This window comes from Symsagittifera roscoffensis, chromosome 3 (assembly GCF_963678635.1).
Source record: "Symsagittifera roscoffensis chromosome 3, txSymRosc1.1, whole genome shotgun sequence".
In the NCBI taxonomy this organism is placed as follows: Eukaryota; Metazoa; Xenacoelomorpha; order Acoela; family Convolutidae; genus Symsagittifera; species Symsagittifera roscoffensis.
Window position 1 is genome coordinate 33,384,699 of NC_087064.1, and position 20,349 is coordinate 33,405,047.

Here is a 20,349-nt window from a genome sequence, read left to right on the forward strand (position 1 = left end):
CTATTCTAACAACAAAAAATTATTGCCTTGAGAGGGAGTTGCAGGACTTTTTTAAAATTGACGGCCTATGTTATTTAGAAGAATTTGTAGAAATTCTTTGTCCAAAAAAATTTAACAAGCAGGTTAAAACATAAAGTAGAAACGAAACTGCTCGTATTAGCGCGAAGCTCGGCATGATCTGAATGCAATTTAACATCCATAAAATAGTTGTTGCTTATAAAAATTGAGACCATGAATGAAAAAAAAAATGAATTTGATTTCGAGTTAGTTGTCCCAAACTGATCACTTTTCATTTTTTTTTCTCTCAAACAACCTAAATTTTATTTTGTGTTGTTGCTCTATTTGCGTGGCTAAAAGTATTGAAAAACATACATGCGTAACACAATTTTCAATTATAACTTTTACCATATAATTAAAGTTTATGATATCAAATATACAAATTTAATATACACTTTTAACGAAACTCAATGCAAATCATACAATGACATGCAAAATTTTAAACTATTTGAAAAGACAAGTTTCTTACTTGAGAAAATTTAATTATCATTATATTCGGTTGAATGATTATAAACTTACGTTCATTCTCTGATTTCAGTGCTTTTTTAAACGTTTTTCTGAACGAGCGATCGTACTTTTCCGGTCATAAAAATGAGCTCTGATCAAATGGGTTCAAAAACAGGTGATTTTAAATCAAAGCGCAGTGTGATATCATTTCACAACCTAACCTACCGAACCCAAGTGGGAAAACTGTGTAAGAAGAAAGAAAAGAAAGTGCTCGATGGTGTCAGTGGGTTTTTCGAGCCGGGGTTGAATGCCATTTTGGGTCCGAGTGGAGGTGGGAAAACGAGTCTACTGGATCTTCTGGCTAAGAGACGAGACGTGAAGAAAAACGAAATGAGTGGCGATATTCTTCTGAATGGAAGGGAATACCCGAGTTACTACAAACACATTGCAGGGTGAGTGTAGAATAAATTACTGCAGTCCGAATAAGAGTAAACTGTTACTTTTTCAAAACTGCCCATTGCTCAATCAATTTTTATAAACATCCGCCAAATTATCCTTTTTAATATCTTCCAGCACATTTTTATATCTATATTGTTTAAAAAAGCTATCTATAAATATATATATATACATATATATATATATATATATATACAGGGGCGGATTTAGGGGGGGGGGGCGGACGCCCCCCCCCTCAGGGATTCGACCCCCTGCCGACCCAAAGGGTCCCCCCTTTGATACTTTTTCAGAAATCCATTTTTGGCAGACCGACCCTAAAATTTTTCTAAAGGCGCCTTTGGCGCCAATATATACTAACTTTGAGGGGGAGCGCGCGCCAAAAAAAACGCTATTTTTTGTCAAAATTTTTAAATTTATCAAAAAGTGCCCAAAAACGGCTTTTTTGACTGTTTTTTCAAAAATTTGCCTGCGGCGCAGAAAATTTTGCCAAAATTGGGGCAAAACAGTGCTTTGGGAGAGCTCGAAAAATCAATTTGGTCGACCTAAAAAAAAAAAAAAAGGTCGTCAAAATTTTGGAAAATTTTTTGAAAATCCGCCCCCCCCCTCGAGAAAATCCTAGATCCGCCCCTGTATATATATATATATATATATATTCTGGAAGCAGCTCTATAAAATAAATTATATGTTTGTGTGTTTGTGTTTGTAGTGAACTATGACTGAGTGAAATGTGTAGCTATTAGTTGCATCATATGACCATATGGGGTAGGTGCCGTGCAATAGAAGCCATGGAAAACTTACGTCTTTTTAAATTAACGAATTTTCCATAATTGACCGTGATGTATGATTGCTCATTTTTTAATTATGGGGACTTTTTTCATAGATTGTATTAAATATGGTGCTTCGTTTGTTTTGTATGTTAATGATTTTTCAGTCATTCCAATAGGGGGCGGATCTAGGAGTTTCTCGATGTGGGTGGCAGGGATTTTCAAGTTTTTCGTTTCTAAAATGAAATGCAAAATGATTTTCCGAGCTCTCCAAACAAAATGATTTTCCGAGCTCTCCAAAATCATGATAAAGACACTATTTTGACTAAGTCTGTAAAGTTTTTGAAAAACGCCGTTTGGAAGTTTTTGAACTTATGCGCTACCTTTCAAAACTGGTATATACTTGCGCTAAAGCAATTTCAGAAAACACTTAGCATCGGTTAGCACAAAATCATTATCCTAAAAAAGTCCAAAAGTGTACTTTTGGTGGCCAGGGGGTCCATTTATGAGGCCATACTGTGCACTGGATAGGCGCACAATTTTGTGTGTGACTGTATTTTCCTGGATTCCAGAGACAAGTCTTTAAATATGTTCCAAAATGTAAGTGGATTCCCGCATCCAGTTTCAAGCGTTAATAATCGATTATATTACGATTTTAGTACCAGTCTCACTAAAATTGAGAAACAATCAATTTTAATCAATTAATAATCGATTATAATCTCTCTTTTTAAATTCAAATTATAATTAATTTTAATCCATTATAATCGATTATAATCGATTATTTATTCGTCTATTTTTCGATATAGTTATAATCGATTATAATTGATTATAATCCATTATTTTTATTCAAATTTCTGTTTTATTAGTTTTGCACAAAAATCCATTATAATTGATTATAATTGATTAATCCCTTTTGTTTGTCCATTTTTGTCTTCGAAGTTGCATCTAAATTGCTTATATTTTATGCTTTTTGTGTACGTTGGTTCCTATGAAAAATGAGAAAAATGTTTTTAAAGTTTTCCAATTAATCCAAATTCATAAGTTTTTTTTTTTCATTTCTTCCCCATTAGAGTTGTTTTGGGATGCATATTTTAAGCTTTTTTAAACACCAAAACATCAGCAAATTGATTTAGTTTCTTGATTGATTCGGAAAATTTATTTTTCATCTACCGCGAGAACCTTTTCACTCATATGAAAGGATCTCTATGAAACTTTTGTTTCGCGGTATAACTTTGTGTTCAGATGAACCAAAGTGTTCAAGAGATCTCTCTTTTAGAGATTTTTTTTGACACAAAAAAATAACCCATAAGATATATTACGAATATAAGAAAACTTCGGCAAAATAAGAGATTATAATCAATTATAATCGATTATAATTGATTTTAAGGGTTTTTAGTAAGAACTACAATCAATTATAAGCAATTATAATCGATTATAAGAGATAATAATCTCTTGGAAAATATCACGATTATAATCAATTATAAATCCCTTAAAGACCTAATTTTGGTAATTATAATCGATTATAATTGTCAAAAAAACATCATAATAATCCGTTATAATCGATTATTTACGCCTAAACGGATGCGGGTTCCACTAAGAAAATTTTAGTGGATTCCGCGTACAAATACCTGTAACGTAATTTTTGTCGGCACATTTGTTTTGTTGCGGATTCCGCAACAAGCAAATATAGCTAGTTGTTCTGGAATCCGCAACTGTAAGTGGATTCCGCAAAATGTAAGAGGAATCCGCAAAATTTGTAAGCGAACTTTTGAGAAAAGTATAGTGCGCCTCCCCCTCTCCTCTTTGTAATCCTCTACTGATTTCCCAACAGCAACTGTAACAGTAGGAATTGTTTTTCCGATTCTTTCACCAGTGAAGGTTTTTTTGATGGGTTTTGATAATTATCTCTATGCGACTGATGTTTAGTCATTTTCCATTAAAACTATGGATGTGTATGGTTGCTAATTGTTCCGACTTTCGAAACGAAAGTAACGGAATATTTGTGCTCGGGGTGGGTTTTTTTTTTCTTCAGACAAATTTCGACTTTTTAACTAGCCATTTTTGACGGAATTTTTTTTTATCATTCAAAAGGTATTGTTGTCCTGAGCTTAAATTTGAAAAGATATTTCACCTGTGATCATTTTTCGTAAAGTTATGAGGGTTTAAAGATTGCCATTTTGACCAATTTGGGACAATTAACGCGCGATATAATTCGCGCTATTAACGCGTAAGCGGAGATTTAATCCGTCTTATAAATCGTTCCAAATTGGTTGAACGAAACTTATTTGCCATAATTGATTTGTTACAAGGAACGAAATCTATCTTCTTATACTTTATATGGCGTGTGGGGGGATGATTTTTATAAAAAATTTCAAGTTTTAGAAAAAAAAACTTCATTTTATTTTATTTCATTTAAGTTTTTTTTGTTATTACTGCTGCTCCATAAACCTTAAAAGACAGTCGGAACATTCAGGGCTTCGCCCTGATACGAGCATTCTTGTTATCTTTTATTAGTTGTTTTTGAAATGTTTATTTTTGAGGCCTAGAAATGTTTTTGAGAAAACGGGCCAACAATTTTGATTTTAATCATAAAATTGCGGTTTTCAGTGCACAATCCCCCTCTCAGTATAAGAATATTTTCTTTTTATTGATTGATTGTCATTTCAGTTATGTAGTGCAAGATGACGTTGTCTATGGCACTCTAACTGTGCGAGAGAACATCACCTTTGCCGCCAATCTACGACTGAACACGACAGGATCAGAGGAAAGAGACCGAGTGATTGACGACCTCCTGTCCGAACTGAATCTGAACAAGTGTGCGGACACTAAAGTGGGCAATGAGATGATCAAAGGGGTGTCGGGCGGAGAGCGGAAGAGATGTAATATTGCAATGGAGTTGATCACTCTGCCAGATATTCTTTTCCTCGGTCAGTTTAAGTATTATTGCTCCGAACATTGAAGTGGCGAGCAACTTTGCCATTAGGTGTAATTCAGCGATTTTAACATTTTAACGCAAATTAATTTCCATTTGTGCAAGAAATTAGAGCGAAAAACTATCTCTATAAAACTAGCTGTTGAAATTTCAGATCAAAACATCTTTAAAAAAGAAAACATTTTCATTTTTGTTATGGAGGTTGCAAAGATCCGGCCTTTCCAAGATCCGTTAACTACTTCAGCATCGCTTCTCTCCAAACAACCTTTTGCACAGTGATGCTGAAAATTGATTTGTTCCTCAGCAATCTCAATGTTTTTTTTCTCCAGATGAGCCTACGACTGGACTGGATGCATCTATGTCTTACTCGGTGATGATCAGTGTGCGCAAACTGGCAATTAGCCGAGGTTGCACAGTCATATTCAGTATACACCAACCCCGCTATGCCATCTTCTCCATGTTCGACCGGCTGCACCTTCTATCGTGTTTCGGTCAGACTGTCTTCCACGGAAAGTCAGCCGAAGCTGTGAATTTTCTCGAAAAGATTGGACTCACGTGCGAAGCTCACAACAACCCGGCAGACTTTTTTCTAGATGTGATCATGAAAAACAGCGACGCCAACGAACAAAATGAGCCTCTGGCATACGACAACAAAGCCATGCAACTCGTGAATGAGGATTCAGCCAAGAAGTCTTACAAAGTTAGCATTAAGCAAATGGCAGACGACGAAGACGACGATGATGAAAAAACCGAAAAAATGAATTTGCCCAAAATGTTTCGCGACTCGGCCGAACATCGAAGTATCCTCGGCGACTGCGAAGCAATCACAGTTTCCAGTAAGAAAAAAGTCGACGAAGCGGAATCGCATTCGAAGAAGGATTTCAGCGTAAACTTCTTCTTCCAACTACTCTTTTTACTGCAGCGACAGTTCAAAGACTTCATAAGGAACCCTCAAAAGTGCATAATGCCTTCAATCGTGAGCGCCATGATCGGAATTGTCTGCGGCTTGGTTTGGTTCGACCTGGACGTTTCAATAACCGGGTTCCGAAACTACTACGGAGCTGTGGCGTTCCTCGTTGTAAATGTGATGTTTCAAAATCTCGCAGCTATCGAGCTATTTATAGGAGGACGGGCTATCTTCTTGCATGAACTGTCAAATGGCTATTACAGTACAGGAGCGTTTTTCATTTCGAAGCTCGCAGTTGACATGGCCCTTCAGCAGTTTCTGCCAGCGACAATTTTCATAAGCATTTTCTACTGGATGGCTGGTTTTCCTGCCGATTTCGGAGCCTTTATCTTTACAGTTCTGGGAGGGTTTCTGATTTGCTTATCCGCAAGTGGCGTCGCCTTTTTCTTCAGCGTTTTGGCCGGCGTTCTGTCTCTGGCATCGGCACTAATGACATTGACAATGATTCTGTTTTTCCTGTTTTCGGGACTTCTGATCAACTTGAGCAGCGTGCCTAAAGTTCTTTCTTGGCCGCAGTATCTCAGCATCATGAGGTATGGAATGAATGCTGTGAGTATCCCAATCATCAGTCCTCTGAAGTTCTGCGGCGAAAGGAGTCTGAGGTTGGAAAATGGGACTGTAATATCAGGCGAGATGTGTATCACCGGTAAGGATCAGCTGAGCAATGCTGACATGCCATACAAATCAGAGGACAAGTGGTTCGAACTGGGGATGGTGGCAGTGATTGCAACTGTTTTCATCGTGTTCACCTTCATCAAACTTTTGACTATAAAAAAGAACAAATAAACTGCATAACTACAAAAAACAAACCTAAAAGACAACCGCACGAATATATATAATTTCAGGAGCGGATTAAGGAGGGGGGATGTGCGAGCGACCTTTCTCAGGGATTCGACACACTGAATGCTCAAAGGGTCCCCGACACACTGAATACTCAAAGCATTCCAAATAGTGCCTAAAATTGACATTTGTTCGTCGTTTTTGGTCTTTTTTTGGTTGCAAAAAACGTCGTTTTTGGTCTTTTTTTCGCAAAACTTTGCGTGTATTACTGAAGTTTTGTTTCAAAAAGATCTTCATAGAGTGTTGTAAGAAAAGGACGAGAAATGTTTTTTTTCTGAACATATGCTCCCTCGAGAAAGTTCAACATCAGCCCCTGACTGTACATCTGAACGGTCGCTCTTATATATAGAAAGGTTATTTTCAATTTAAGTTATCCAGATAAATAAAGCCTATTTTATTTTTAAGGAGCGGCCTGGTCTAGTAGTGGAAACAAGCGTGTGCAGAAATATTCTTGAAGAGGCTGATTTTTGAAAAAAATATAGTCACCTTTCTTTGGTCAATCAGTTTAATTTGTTTAAACTAAGCTCTAAAGTGACAATATTTTGAACTAGAAAAAATTTGTTTTAGAAAAAAATGGTGTTTTTACAATTTTTGGAAAAATTTGACAATAAGTGGTTACTTTTCAGCGGCATTATATATATAAATGGTCATACTTAGGGCGTAGCAGTTTTACTAAGAGAAACAAGGGCTCGGTCATATATCTTGTCCAGATCATCTATATCAGTGAGTTTAAGTTAGCGTTACAAGTCTAACTTTATCTCATTGATTTTTTTATCTGTTTGAGTTGAAAAAATCATTATAAAAGCAACAGAAGCAATTAAAATAGATAGAGCATAAAATTTGAACAATTATTTTATTCTTAACACTAATTCTGGACACTTCTGAATGGTTATGTTAGTTTAACAATTTAAAAAAAACACCTCTCAGTTCTGGAAACGTTTAAGTTTGCAAATGTTTTTTTTTCACAAAATTGAGCGATAATGCGTTAATTCCTCGTTGTTTAATCATCAAACGTTTCGTTTCATTCGATAAAATTTTCCTCTTACCACTCACAGGGAAACTTTACAGTAGTTTTGTGTTGATTTTAAAAAAATCAAACATTTGTCCATTTGTCAAATCAATGGTTTGAAGGTGTTCTAATATTCCATTACGAGGCCAACCTGTGCACTGAATAGGCGCACATTTTTGTGTCTGTATGTTCCTGGATTCTAGCGAAAAATGAAAAACCATATTCCAAAATGTAAATGGATTCCACTAACAAAACTTCCGTGGATCCGCGTACAAATAAACCTCTAGCGGAAATTTTGTCGATACATTTTTTGTGTCGTGGGTTCTGCAACAAGCGAACATAGCTAGTTTTTCTGGATTCGGCAACTGTAAGTGAATTCCGCAAAATGTAAGTAGAAACCGCTAATGTAAGTGTAATCCGCAAAATGTGTAAGCGGATTCCGCGAACTGTAAGTGAATTCCGAAAATTGTTTATTGCTTTACTTGCATATGAACATTTAAAAAAAACTAGAGCTGGAATTGTTATCTTTAGCAATTCAGAGTTTAAAAGCAAGGATTTAAGCATTGTCAGCGGAATTCACGAACAAATTTTAAAAAAAATTGGTTAACTTAATCGGTGGATGTCACCTTTAAGTATTTGCCATACATATCCCAGCAAGCTATTTTTGGAATCACAGTTTTGGAAACACAACACCGATCAAATTCATTACCAGGAGAAATTGAGTTGAAAGTGTTTGGAAACAAAACATACAGCATATCGCCCAATTAGGTCAGTATTTGGGATTCCATCAATTCCAAATACTAATTTAGTAATATCCGATTTTAGTGAGTTCAAATCATGAAGGCAGTATTTGGAAACACAATCTTGGAATAAAATCAAAATTTGGGATTATAATGGGTTCAGAGCACTTGATTTGAAAACATCAATATTTGAGATGAGATGGTTAGTTAAAAGTTAAAGTGATCAGTATTTGAGATGAGATGCTTAGTGGAAGTTGTCAGTATTTGAGATGAGATGGTTGGCTGAAAACAAAGGGTAATTTAAAACGTATATGTTTTAATTGAAATGATTTGAAATGAACTGATAAATTAGCTTACTTAGTAATTGAGATTGAACTTGCTGGTGATCACATAGTGAATAAATGATATAATTGATAACGTTAATACAAACATACGTATATGTAATGGAATCCGCAAACAAAATGCGGATTCCACTTACAATTTGCGGATTCCACTTACAATTTGCAGATTCCGCTTACACTTGCGGATTCTGCAACAGCTTATTTTAAATATACTCATGATTTATTATTTGTTTGTGAAATCAACTAACTAATCCGGGTTCCGTGAATGCTGTTGCAAAGTCCGCAAGTTCGCCTACTTTTGGAGCAATTGTGAGCGGTGCAGTGTTTAAGGTATTTGTTTGTGGAATCCAAAACACCAAAAAAGAATCAAATAAAAGTAGCAATGATGCGGATTCCACGACAAACCTGATTTTGGCTTGTTGCGGATTCCGCTTACAATGCACTGAATGCACAGTTTGGCCTTGTAATGTCAGTGTCTGTTGTTAGGCTTTAAAAAGAATGGATGCCGATCGCTTTATTGTCCATTTTTCAAGGCAAAACAAAATAACCAGTCCACCTAAAGGTCGACACATTTGTTTTTATTATCTAGATCAAAGCAGGGGAAAATATTAAACCAATTTTGAAAGAACGAACTGAATTGGACAGGTAGTTTTGAAGTTAAACGCTAAGTTAGTGTAGAAACACTTCTTTAAATCAGACTGGTTTTTAAAAAAGTGAAATCTTAAATTATTGTAGTAAATGCAATGCTACATCTCACTGCCTTCTTTAGATGGATAGTCTTTCGAAACACACTATTACTTTAGTATCAAGTTATAATTAAAGATTATATTTCAGGGTTTAAAATTTGAAATGAAAAGCACACTCTAAAAAACATTATATAATTGTTTCTTCTGAAAACTTGTGTTACTTTTCTGTCTTTTTCTCTCTTTGTCAGCCTTTAATCATTCTTAATTTTGTTAGAATCCAAGAACACCATTTCTTGATCGTATCTTTCGGGAGCTTTGTGGTGTTCATCAAAATCGGTTCTGACCTTTTGGTGTTCAACATCATCATCATCATCATCGTATGGCAACCACGTTCTGAGATTTTGCTCTTTCTCCCCATTAAAAGTTAATACTCAGTAGAGCTTCTTCTGCTTCTTTTTTTGCTGAATCCGTCTTTGTTTAGTTTAGCTAAGAGCTTTTGGATCATATCTGGTTTGCATTCCATTGCTAATCAACAATATGCATTGATTTTTTCGGTGTCAAACATAATCCGACAATTGGGACATTTGTTTCCGTACAAAGGTTAAGTTACACAAACCCACCATACACAAACTCACCACGGTGAAAATAAAAGTATTTATGAAAGTTATTTTGTTCGGTGTCACTGATCTGACACCATTAAATTTTTTAATGAAAAAAATTGTTAAAGCATTTCTAAGAACTATAAGAAAGAAGATTTAAAAAATCAAAATTCTTGTCAATGACCAAAAACATCAGAAAATAAGCCACAGTATGAGGACCAAATCTTATTGGACTTAAGTATACCAATAAAGTTGAAAACTTAGGAGAAGGTTGGTTGGCATATTTGATGGCGTACTTGACTTATTGAAATTTTAAATGATCAATTTTGACTTGTCCCACTCTTGATCAAGCCAAATAACTAAAATTTTGCAACTGTATTGCAAGATTTATTTTTATTTTCAAGATACTTTTTTGTCTGTAGAACAATTAGATAACTTATCATACGATTTTTGATGATTTTCCTGGTACTGACTTTTTACTATAACTCTGGTCTTCACTTGGCCAGACCTTCTATTCGTATCAGAAATGTTCTCTTTACTCTGGGAATGCTGCTGATACTGTTTTTTATGATATCTATACCAAAAACCAATACTTATAGTGTATATTGATCCTTTGGCATCATATTATTAAGCCAGGTATCGTTTAGATCGTTTTAGTTGCTCTTTTGGGCTAGCTACGTAGTTTTTGTGTGTTTTCTTTCAATGAACATGTTAGTTTTTTTAAACTGATCTATTTTTCTATCTACTTCTAAATTCATAACAACCTAAGTAAATGCTCCTCCAATTATTTCGCTGCGTGCATTCAAACTAAAATCTTTGTTACATGTTGGTACTTGGTGTATGGTCTTCTACTTGCTGCCAAGTTGCGGCCGGATTTTCGACCAAAAACTGATTGGTTTTTTTTTGTAAACTTGAGGGGTTCAATTTGAAAACTAAAAATTCTGTTTTGTTTGAAGTTCCTTGATCATCATTAAAAGTTGGTTTTCGCCATCTGCGATGTGATCTGTTGAGGAGTCTGATTACTACCGTTGTGAAAAATGGGACTTATATGATATTTTGAACCTTTTTTCCAGCTCCTGTGAAATATACAGACTGAACAATCCAATTTTTGATGTGATATTCTGTAGACTTAGGTTGGAATTCGAATATTGCTAGACTCACGTTTCCTATGTGTTGTCGACAAAACATCTTGTAAAAAACTTTCTCGTTTTTTTTTCAAAACTTTCCCATTTCTTTAACTTTTTTTGAGTGTGTATCAGTATATATCCATGGTTTTAGTGTGTATTTCCTCCTCTGTTTGTGGTTTTAATAATAATTTAATAGAAAAAGGTCAAGGATAAGTAAAAACGAGCTCAATGAGAGATTTGATGAAATGTTTGATGAGTTGAATCAATTTATCAGTCTAATAAGGTTATTATTAACTTCCATGTAGTATCACCTTAATTCATTAAAACAATTCTAAGTTTATTTATTTTGTTTTTTGAGATATCAAAATAATTAGGTCAACTTTTGATATAAAACGCTTATTCAGTTGATAGTTTTCGAGTGTTTTTTCAAGATTTTTTTCTCATGCGAGTTTTCATTCTTCCGACCGTTTGAAAAAATGTTGAAGAAAACAGTATTTCGACGTGTTTCCGTTTTTTTTCCTTTTGATTTCCAAACAAAAACAAGTACAACAAACAATTATTGAAATGATTGGAGAGATATACCAAAAGGGAAGCCATTTCAGTCGTGATTCGAACAAAATTTAAAAAGTTTTCAAAAAAAATTTTTTCTCAGAAATTAGAAAAAATGGTTCAAAAATTTAAAATTTAATTTTGAGCAAATAAACACAGCGGTAAGGCTTAAAACTGCGTATTTTTGCTTAGTTTAAGCCCTTAAAGCATAGATTTAATCAAAATAACTTGTTTTCTAACTCCAATTTGGAACCAAAAACTTCAAAAAAACTTTTAATTTTATTAGCAAAATTAAAAAAAAAGTTTTCATGTACATTTTTGATTTTTTGTTTTTGTTTTTCTAATTAATTTTCTACAAAAAATGTTGTCCAATTTTATTTCGTTAATGAGACTGTCGAGTGAGCCTAATTTATACTTTTAGGTCAGATCCTTTTCTCCCATCGCTCAGAAAATCCTACAAAAATGAAAAAATAAAGAAGTTTTTTTGAAGAGTTTCTTAAAGTCTATCATCGGATTATTCTGTTTTGCTTGCACAGTAGCCGGCTATCCTTGTTCAGTTTTAACGTCGTTTTCTTTTTAATCTGTACATGGAGAAGAAAATCTCTTCAATTTAAAATTGCTGTTAAATTTTTGTTGCCTGATAGTTTTTCGCAATTTTTGCGCTCTAGACTAAAGTGAAATTTTCTCTTTTTGTTTCGAACACCTGTATTTGCGAGTTGTTCTATCTAATCCCACTAGAATTTTTAAAGTTCCTTCGTCTGATCTTTCTTATTTATTAAGCTTTGGTCGCTTCATCTTGATTTATATCATTGCAAGGCGAAACTGTGCACTTGATAGGCGCATAATTGGTGTCAGTAGGTCACTGGAATCCAGAGACAAGTCATCAAGTATGGCAAAAAACCCAAGTGGATCTCATCTACAAAATTTCTGTGAATTCACTGCACAAATGTTTGAAACCAAAATTTAGTTGCATATTCCACAAAAAGCGAAAATAGCTAGTTGTTCCGAATTTCACAAACTTGCAAATGTAAACGGATTCCGCTAATATAAATGGATTCGGCAAGAATATACTATTTCCACTCAAGTTTGGGATTTCCGTTTAAAATGTGCAAATCCGCTTGCAATTTGCGAATTCCTCTTACGATTTGCAGATTCAACTTACAGTTGCGGGTTCCACGGATATCTTAAGTTTACTAAACATATATATTATCATTTAGTTGCGGATTCTACAAACTGTTCCTCCGTATTACGCAAATCTGGCTGCTGAATTTGCAAACTTTCCTATTTTTGGAGCAATTTTGTGCAATATAGTGTTTTAGCTATTTGTCTGTGGAATTCAAAACAACAAAAAAATAGCAATGTTGCGGATTCTGCGACATTTTGTTTTTGATCTGTTGTCGAATTCACTGACAATTCAAAGAATGCACAGTTTAACCTCGTAATGTTGCTGAAATTAAATTGTTTACAAACACGTCTGGCCCAATCTACGGTTCTGACTTTTGTTCATTTCCGGTTTTCATTAACATTCAATTACAGACGTATTTTTTGTTGAAGAGATATTAGCTTTTAAAAAGCTTGTAACAGTGGTGCTAAATTTTTGGGCCGACATAAATAGATTTGCTTCAATTCTGTTTAATTTAGTTTTTGGGTTTTTAATTGATTTTAGACATGGTTATTTGGACGACGGCATACATGCTTTTATATGCCCATATTTAAAAGGTTCCTTGAATTTGTCAACTGGCAAACATTTTGTTCAAGTTTTTGTAGTTCAATTTGTTACTGCATTTTTAGAACTACAAATCTAAACAAAATTCGAATCTACTCTTTTTGATCTATCAAGAAAAATTGAATGCGCTCAAAGCATGCTCCAACTAATCAATACTGTGGCATAATAAGTTCTAGGTTTCAGTTGCAGTTCTATGTTCTATACCTTCTTTCAGAGCAATTTACAGGAGCTTGACTCAAGGCTCATTTGAGCGTTTTTGTTGATTTTCTCCGAGCAAATGACATTTAGTTATTTTTTTTCCGACAAGTTCGTTTTTTTTTGCAGACAAAATTTGATAATAGAAAAGAATGGATTTTTTTGTAGGATCGTTTTTTTTTTGAATTGCCTTTGTTTCTAGGGAAGCAATTTTGATAACTGATTGCTCAGTTTTTTTTTCGAAACGTTTCCAATCATCATCCTCATCTTAACTTGACTTGACTCACTTTGTGACTTTGTGAATGGCATGTCATGACGGAAGGTTATTGGTTGCATTTGCGATGCTGCCTGATGAAACTGGAATACGATATGCTGGCCAAGAGACACAACACTGGCTAAGATATTTTGAGCGATGATCTAACTAGCTACAATGTGATCACAAGAGAATGTGAGCAAGCCATGCTGGCACAGAAGACTGACTAATGTCTATCAGAGAAAAAAACGTGCAGAGGCACCACTATTGCCAAAAATAGGTTTTCCAGCCAATGAATGTAGATCCGCGCAGCCAATCTTGGGCTTTTTCTAGAGAAAAAATTACCAGTCATGTCCCAATGGAGATCGGCCTTGAAATGTGTCATGACCAGGAGGGCAAAAGAACCTGATATTGTCCGGAAGAAATTCGAGACAAGGAATTGTTTTGCCTCAAGAGTGCAAGGGATCCAGTAGATGACGAGATTCGAGAGAAGCCGTCAGCTCAAATATCATTCCATTGAAAATTTTCTAGATAATGTGGAACTACTGAGGAGGAGAAGCAACGCTGATAAAAAGATATTAGAGAGAGTTTTGGCCATCGTGTCTATTTTCAAGGACAAAATGAAGAGTTATTAATTTAAGCCCTGCTCGCCACTCACTTCACCTTATCAGCGGATTGTGTTCCCACTCCCATAGTCTTGTGTATGGCTTCGCAAAAAGAACAAACTACTAACCAGACAAAGAGTAAAAGGAAAAATCATCAATTATGGCAATGTCAGTGGCACAAACAACGTGACGGATTCCGATCGATGCAAACCACAAAATGATGCAAACAAGAAAAGATATTGCGCAAATTGGGGCTCCCTAAACCACAACGTATCAGCTTGACCCATGTATCAACAGACATGAACGCTTTTGGCAGTTTTCGCGTCGACACGGACGCAACAGATGAGAAAAACGAAGAGCACATTGAGGGATATAGAACGAAATTTGGCCCGCGGTCCTCTTTATGCAATCTTGGGTGACAGTCTAGTCAGACTGCACTCACTTTGTGCATGCAGAGGCCAATGCGAAGCATTCCAAACAAGAGGAGAGGTTTATCAGCGGATTGTGTTCCCACTCCAGACGACTTGTGTTTGAATTCGCAAACAATTTCTACTAATCACACCGTGAGTAGAAAACTTCAGAACAATTATCAATTATGGCAATTACAGTGGCATAAGCACCGTCATGGGCTCCGATTAGTGCAAGCAACGAGATGTCACTAAGAAGAAAAAAATCTTGCGCATATTGCGGTCCCTTAGAACTTCAGCCTCTCCCACGTATAAACAGACGTGAACACTGTTGCTTGATTCCTCGACGACACGGAAGTGACAGATGAGGATCATGAAGAGGAGTGCATTAAGGGGCTTTTACGAAATTTGAACCGCGGTCCATTTTATGCAACCTTGAGCCGCAGTTTGGTCTGATTGCATTCAATTTCTGCATGCAAAGGCTGATGCAAAGCACTCCAGACACGAGGAGAAGTTATCGAGGGTGAAGTAAAGCCGAGCGCACCTGATGGTTGAAGGCGAGGCTAGGAAAGAAGGAAGAATTTCAAGGGATATTCGCAACAAAGAAATCAAATCTGTAGCCAAAGATGGGATCACCTCGGGTCTAGATGTGGTGACTTCTGCCGCGCTTCAAATAACTATGATTTTGCAATGAAGACTGCGTCACAAAAAGTTACAGCAGGAGACAGCTACAAGGAAATGGATCAGTTATCATGTCGAATCTCGAGAACACTGGACTGTGTGAGCGACACGACCCACATGAAAAGACCACAAAAAAAGAGGAAAAACGATTGCAAAGCACGTACCTGAAATCGACCCAAAAGCATTTTTGGACAAAAAGTTTAGAATGACCACAGGTGGAAGTAACACATTTTCCGTAATGTCAGTGGCAGGAAAATGTGAGTAGTATTGTAATCCGCCGTGTGTCCTTAGGGGGGGGTGGGGGTCTTTTCGACGGTAGGGGTCTTTGGGGTCCTACCAAAAGTAGGGTCCAAAAGGACCCATCTTTTTTAAAGACCCCAAAGTACCCTGCCCGAAATAAAAAGACCCCTCTCTTAGGACACCCGACAGACAAAATACTTTGGAATTTATTTTCGCGCGGTGGTTAAATTTAATCCCTTCCAAACTTTCCCACCACTAAATAAGTATGGTTATATCCGGCTGCGGTTTTCTCGCATATTTTTATTTAAAAGCTAATCCTTTTCGTTCATATAAATATGAGTTTACATAAAGTACCATTCATATTTCCCTTCAAAAGTTTTTGGTAATTATTGTTCGTTTTTCTTTCTTATTTTATTTTCAAACTTATTTCCAAGTCTCCCTTATTTTCGACTTGCACCATTTTGATTCTTTTAGCCTTACTATTAGCTTACTTTGGGAAACTAAATACGCAATCCTTCGCTCCTGCTTCAAGGGTAAGTTGCAATTACCAGTCTCTTTTGCGCCGGTCTATTTAACTTAAAACAATGTTTGTTGAATGTTTTATATTTACAAATGTACAGCCGTAATTCCAAGTAACAATGCAATTTAGCCGACCTTTTCAAGTGAAAAATTTAATTGATCAATTTTATCAAGTTTTCTCCTCTTTTTCTGACTAGAACGAACAGACGCTTCTGTTAGAATGAATGGATTATTGATAGGCGGAGGGTCTCTTGAACTGCTAGCTGCGCTTTCTTCTTGAAGCTCTTCCTCCGCATAGCTTTCTTGAAGAAAGCCCCAATCTGGGACCCGGAATTCCGGTGATTGCCAGCTTTCGCTGTTTTCGCTGCTATAAGTCGGGGGATATTTGTCAACTGTGAGTTTTCCCACTCGCTTTCTTCCATAATGGCCTCGAAGAACACATTTTCTTCTGTAAACCTGTGTCCAAAGGGCAATGTAGCTATCCCGTCGAATAGTAAGAACCGCTTACTATCGAAGGGTGAAAGGGCAATTCGGTTCTGCGCTATGGTTATGTTGGTATGGGCTTTCAATTTTTTTGAGTAGTTGTATATACGAAGGGTTTTTCCACTCAGTAATGTTTCCCTGAACCTCTGGTGTGTAAGTTGCTGCTGGGAGTGTTGCACTACTCCTTTTGCACTCCTCTTGCTAGTTGAATCTAAATGAAGAACAAAGATTATCCCGTAAACATATTTTAGCTTTGTAAGCCCATAAAAATTCGCAAGCCCAGTTCTAGTATTAATAACGAAAACGGTTCCCAAATCTGAATATTTTGAAGACTCAACATCTAATAACATTCCAATTTTTTCAATTCCAAAAAGTTTAAATATCTTAATTCATTCCAAATTATAAAAATTCCAAATCGTGTCATTATCAAAAAATCATTCCATGTCAAAATTTTAAATTTGTTCACGTCAAAAGTTACAAAAGTGCATTTGTGGTGAGTATTTGTTTAAAACATTTTAAATGATGAATGGTTCTTAATTTTAAGTTTTTAAATGAAGAATCAGAGCCTTTCAGGGCTAGTTATGTCTAATTAAATTGACAGGATTCAACAAAACTTATTAATTTGGTCCCAACAAGATCCAAAACCCCAATGGAGGGAACCCTTAATGTAAAGAAATGGAGGGGACTTGGAGAGGTGCTTTTTTTTCAATACTAACCTGCATATTTCAACGAGTAGAGCTTTGGTTTCAACGCGATGAATTCTGCAATGATTTTTCCCGCCGCCTCGTCCTTAAAATTCAATACAACCTTCTTATTCACCTTGCTGAATAAGAAGTGATCGCTTGGGTAGTTGGAAAAATCGAAACTATCGGTCAGTTTTTGCAGATCTGCGTATACGTCTCCGGTTTTTATCGCATAAATAAACGAATCTGTGTCACTGTATAGCATTTCAAAGGTTCATGCTTGCTTTCATTTGCCAATAATGAAAGTAAAACATGAATCTTTTCGACAAATCCAAAATATTTGCACCAATTATCATGGGTTTGTCCCACAAAATACTCGTTACAGCAAAACAAACAGTAGCAACTTCCTCGTCGATTATCTGGAAGCTTTTCATTGTGCTCAAAGCTGTTTTTTGAAGCAATTCTCTTTCGTTTCTAATAATTGATAGTTTTTTGCGTCCTAGTTTTGATTCCATAGTTTTACCGAATGCTGAATTTACGATGAGCTTGTAAAAGTTCTCTTCAAATTTGTTGCCCGCTGACATTCTCAATTGAGTGTTTAAATCGACAAAGGGCTCCATCCATCTACCTTGACGAAATTTTAAGACCTTAATCAATTTGGTAACTCTTAAGCCTAGTTCTATGTAGAGTTTTATTGTAAGGTAGTGCAGAACGTAGCCTTCCTTTGGATCTAATGTTGGAACCAGTTTTGGTACCTTTGGTAGCGACGTGACCCCCATCTCCCCTAACATCTGTATTTGCTCGTTACTTAGTTTATCGGTGCCGATAATTTCACGTGAGGGGGCTGGCGGGTAGTCTGCAAAGTAATCTTGAAGTTCTTCAGGTATACTGAGATCCACTTCCAAAATGTATCCCCACTCAGATTTATCGTCGGTTTGCAAAATATTTTCGAGACTTTCCTCAACTATTGAGAAATCTTTGATGGGAAGGGACAGTGTTTCATAATACCCCCGTATAAATTGTTAGCGTCTAAATTCAATAGATAGCTAGAGGGCTCTTCAGGATTGTAGTCTTCGAGGTATTTGTTGTTGGCTTTAAAAAAACGGCGTGCATATATCGATGGCATCCCTCCCCATATCATTTTTTGAACCATGTTCAAATGCTCCCTTTCAGTAAGTAACTTGAGGTCTGCATTGCAGACTTTTAAGAATGCATCGCCCGAGAGGTTACTAGCCGTGAAGTAGCATGCACAATCTAATCCGTACGTTTCGTAACAAACTTCACGAAAGGCTTCGAATACTGAAGCGAGTAGTAGTACGTCCGTTGCTAGGTATACTTCATGGTACTCGCCTAGTGATGCGCATTTCATTTCGGCGAAAACTTCAATGGCATGGTTGTACTGATTTTTCGAAACACTTATTTCCCATCCCTGTAAAGTGTTGCTCCACATTTTTCTTGGTGGCAGTCGGGTTTCTCGAAACTTTTCAAAACTACTGAAGTATGAATACGGGTAGAAACATTTTTGTTTTAGCAATGCTATCTGTTTTGATGAGTAACCAAGTTCTTCAAAGTAATTTTCCAGTAGGAAAAATTTTTCTTCCGGCAAGTATTCGACGAGTTTTGAATGGGGGGACAGCATGAATTTATAGGAGTCTATGAAACGTAAATTTTCATACACTTTTTTGAGTTTTCCGTTTTTATCGGTGTATGATTTGATATAGACCGACATAGTGAGTGATATATACTTCTCCTCAGTGGAAGGGATCACTGAGTAAGTGTTTTCGGGGTTACTGTTTGAGAGCGCTTTTATAATGAAATGCAGATCATAGTTTGACAAGTTATGCGCTATTACGGGTATATAGTTCGCCGTTTTTCGATTGATATTGCTTTCGTTATGCGCCTACCCCAAGAACTTGTTGGTATAGTGACAGTGATCAAGTACAACTTGGTCATTGTCAGCAAATTCTGTTTCACATATCCAACAAGTGTGCACTTCTTCACGCGTGCAAGTTGGTGTGCCAGTGAACGTGTAATACTTTCGTTTTTCGAGGTAAATTTGTTTCGCCAAAGATTCGAGCGAGGCAATCAATTCCTTCATAACATTTTCTCCTCTCTTCAGTTCAAACTTTAAAACTTCGCGCATCCCAAATTCAACAACGGCCAGAGCGTAACCGCATGGTTGATGAATCTTTAGTGTTTGGGTACTAGATTTTTCGGGGTCGGGTTGCGGTCCGTATACGGGTAGTAGTAGCGATTCGAGGTCAAAGTAAATAACTCTCGGTACATACCAGCGGGCAGTTAAATTTTCGAAACGATGAGTGTCCTTTCCCGGTTTTGGCATAGTGATTACCACTCCCTCGTCTTGGTAGCACATTTCCTGGTGCCTTTGTAGTGTATCGATGGATGAACATGTATGGAAGCATTTGCGGCAAATTTGGTTTCGGTCTCGGTGTAGTTTTCCACGCACATATTCCACAATCCTCATCAAATCAGTGATCAGCACATAGTGATGAGTTTGTCCGTTGCTGAGTAATAGTAGGTCTACACATAGATCACTTGAGTATTTGCTGGACACTCTCAAAGGTAGCAATTCACCTTCTTTGTATCTACTGTCATACAATCTTCCTCTCGGTTGAGAAGTTCCGGCAACATATGTCGAAAAACCATCAACTACCCATTTGGACTCCCGGAAATGAGGTGGGAACATCAACTGCTCCAACTGAATCTGCGTTTAGGGGAAAGTTAAGACGATACGAGTTGAGCGTTAGGGAGGATGAATTGGATCTGATGAATGTAATCATGCGAAACAAAGAGGAAATTGATGCGTTGATAGACTAAAGAGTGCAGTAAGGACCCTGTAAATTTCAACTGCATGTGGACGTGAGTATGATAAAGTTCTCGAGCGATACAAACAAAACTGGTGACGGGGAGTTACGCCACGAGAAGACAATGTTATATCTGAATTCTAAGATGATCAATGTCTTCTTCAATGGAATCGAGAAAGAGACATATTTGGAATTGATTGAGCATATGGTCAATGCCA

The 20,349-nt window shown here is 36.4% G+C and overlaps 2 protein-coding genes across 2 annotated transcripts in view; one reads left to right on the top strand and one right to left on the bottom strand.

Annotated features, from left to right (window-relative positions):
• The window catches only part of LOC134841416 (microtubule-associated proteins 1A/1B light chain 3C-like), a 393,097-nt gene that overhangs the window by 275,651 nt on the left and 97,097 nt on the right, over positions 1-20,349 (bottom strand). The gene's annotated exons all lie outside the window — the stretch shown is intronic.
• On the top strand, positions 511-6,915 carry LOC134841618 (broad substrate specificity ATP-binding cassette transporter ABCG2-like). The gene is made up of 3 exons (XM_063857644.1): positions 511-956; positions 4,392-4,651; positions 4,986-6,915. Exons 1-3 carry the CDS (start codon positions 649-651, stop codon positions 6,407-6,409), a joined length of 1,992 nt encoding a protein of 663 aa, XP_063713714.1. The 5' UTR covers positions 511-648; the 3' UTR covers positions 6,410-6,915.

What these genes read in the sequence shown, in the direction of transcription:
- LOC134841618 (XM_063857644.1), top strand. Translation starts at nt 649, where the DNA reads ATGAGCTCTGATCAAATGGGTTCAAAAACAGGTGATTTTAAATCAAAG. An exon ending in TACTACAAACACATTGCAGG is followed by an intron (nt 957 to 4,391) that starts GTGAGTGTAGAA and finishes TTGTCATTTCAG; the next exon opens with TTATGTAGTGCAAGATGACG. An exon ending in GCCAGATATTCTTTTCCTCG is followed by an intron (nt 4,652 to 4,985) that starts GTCAGTTTAAGT and finishes TTTTTTCTCCAG; the next exon opens with ATGAGCCTACGACTGGACTG.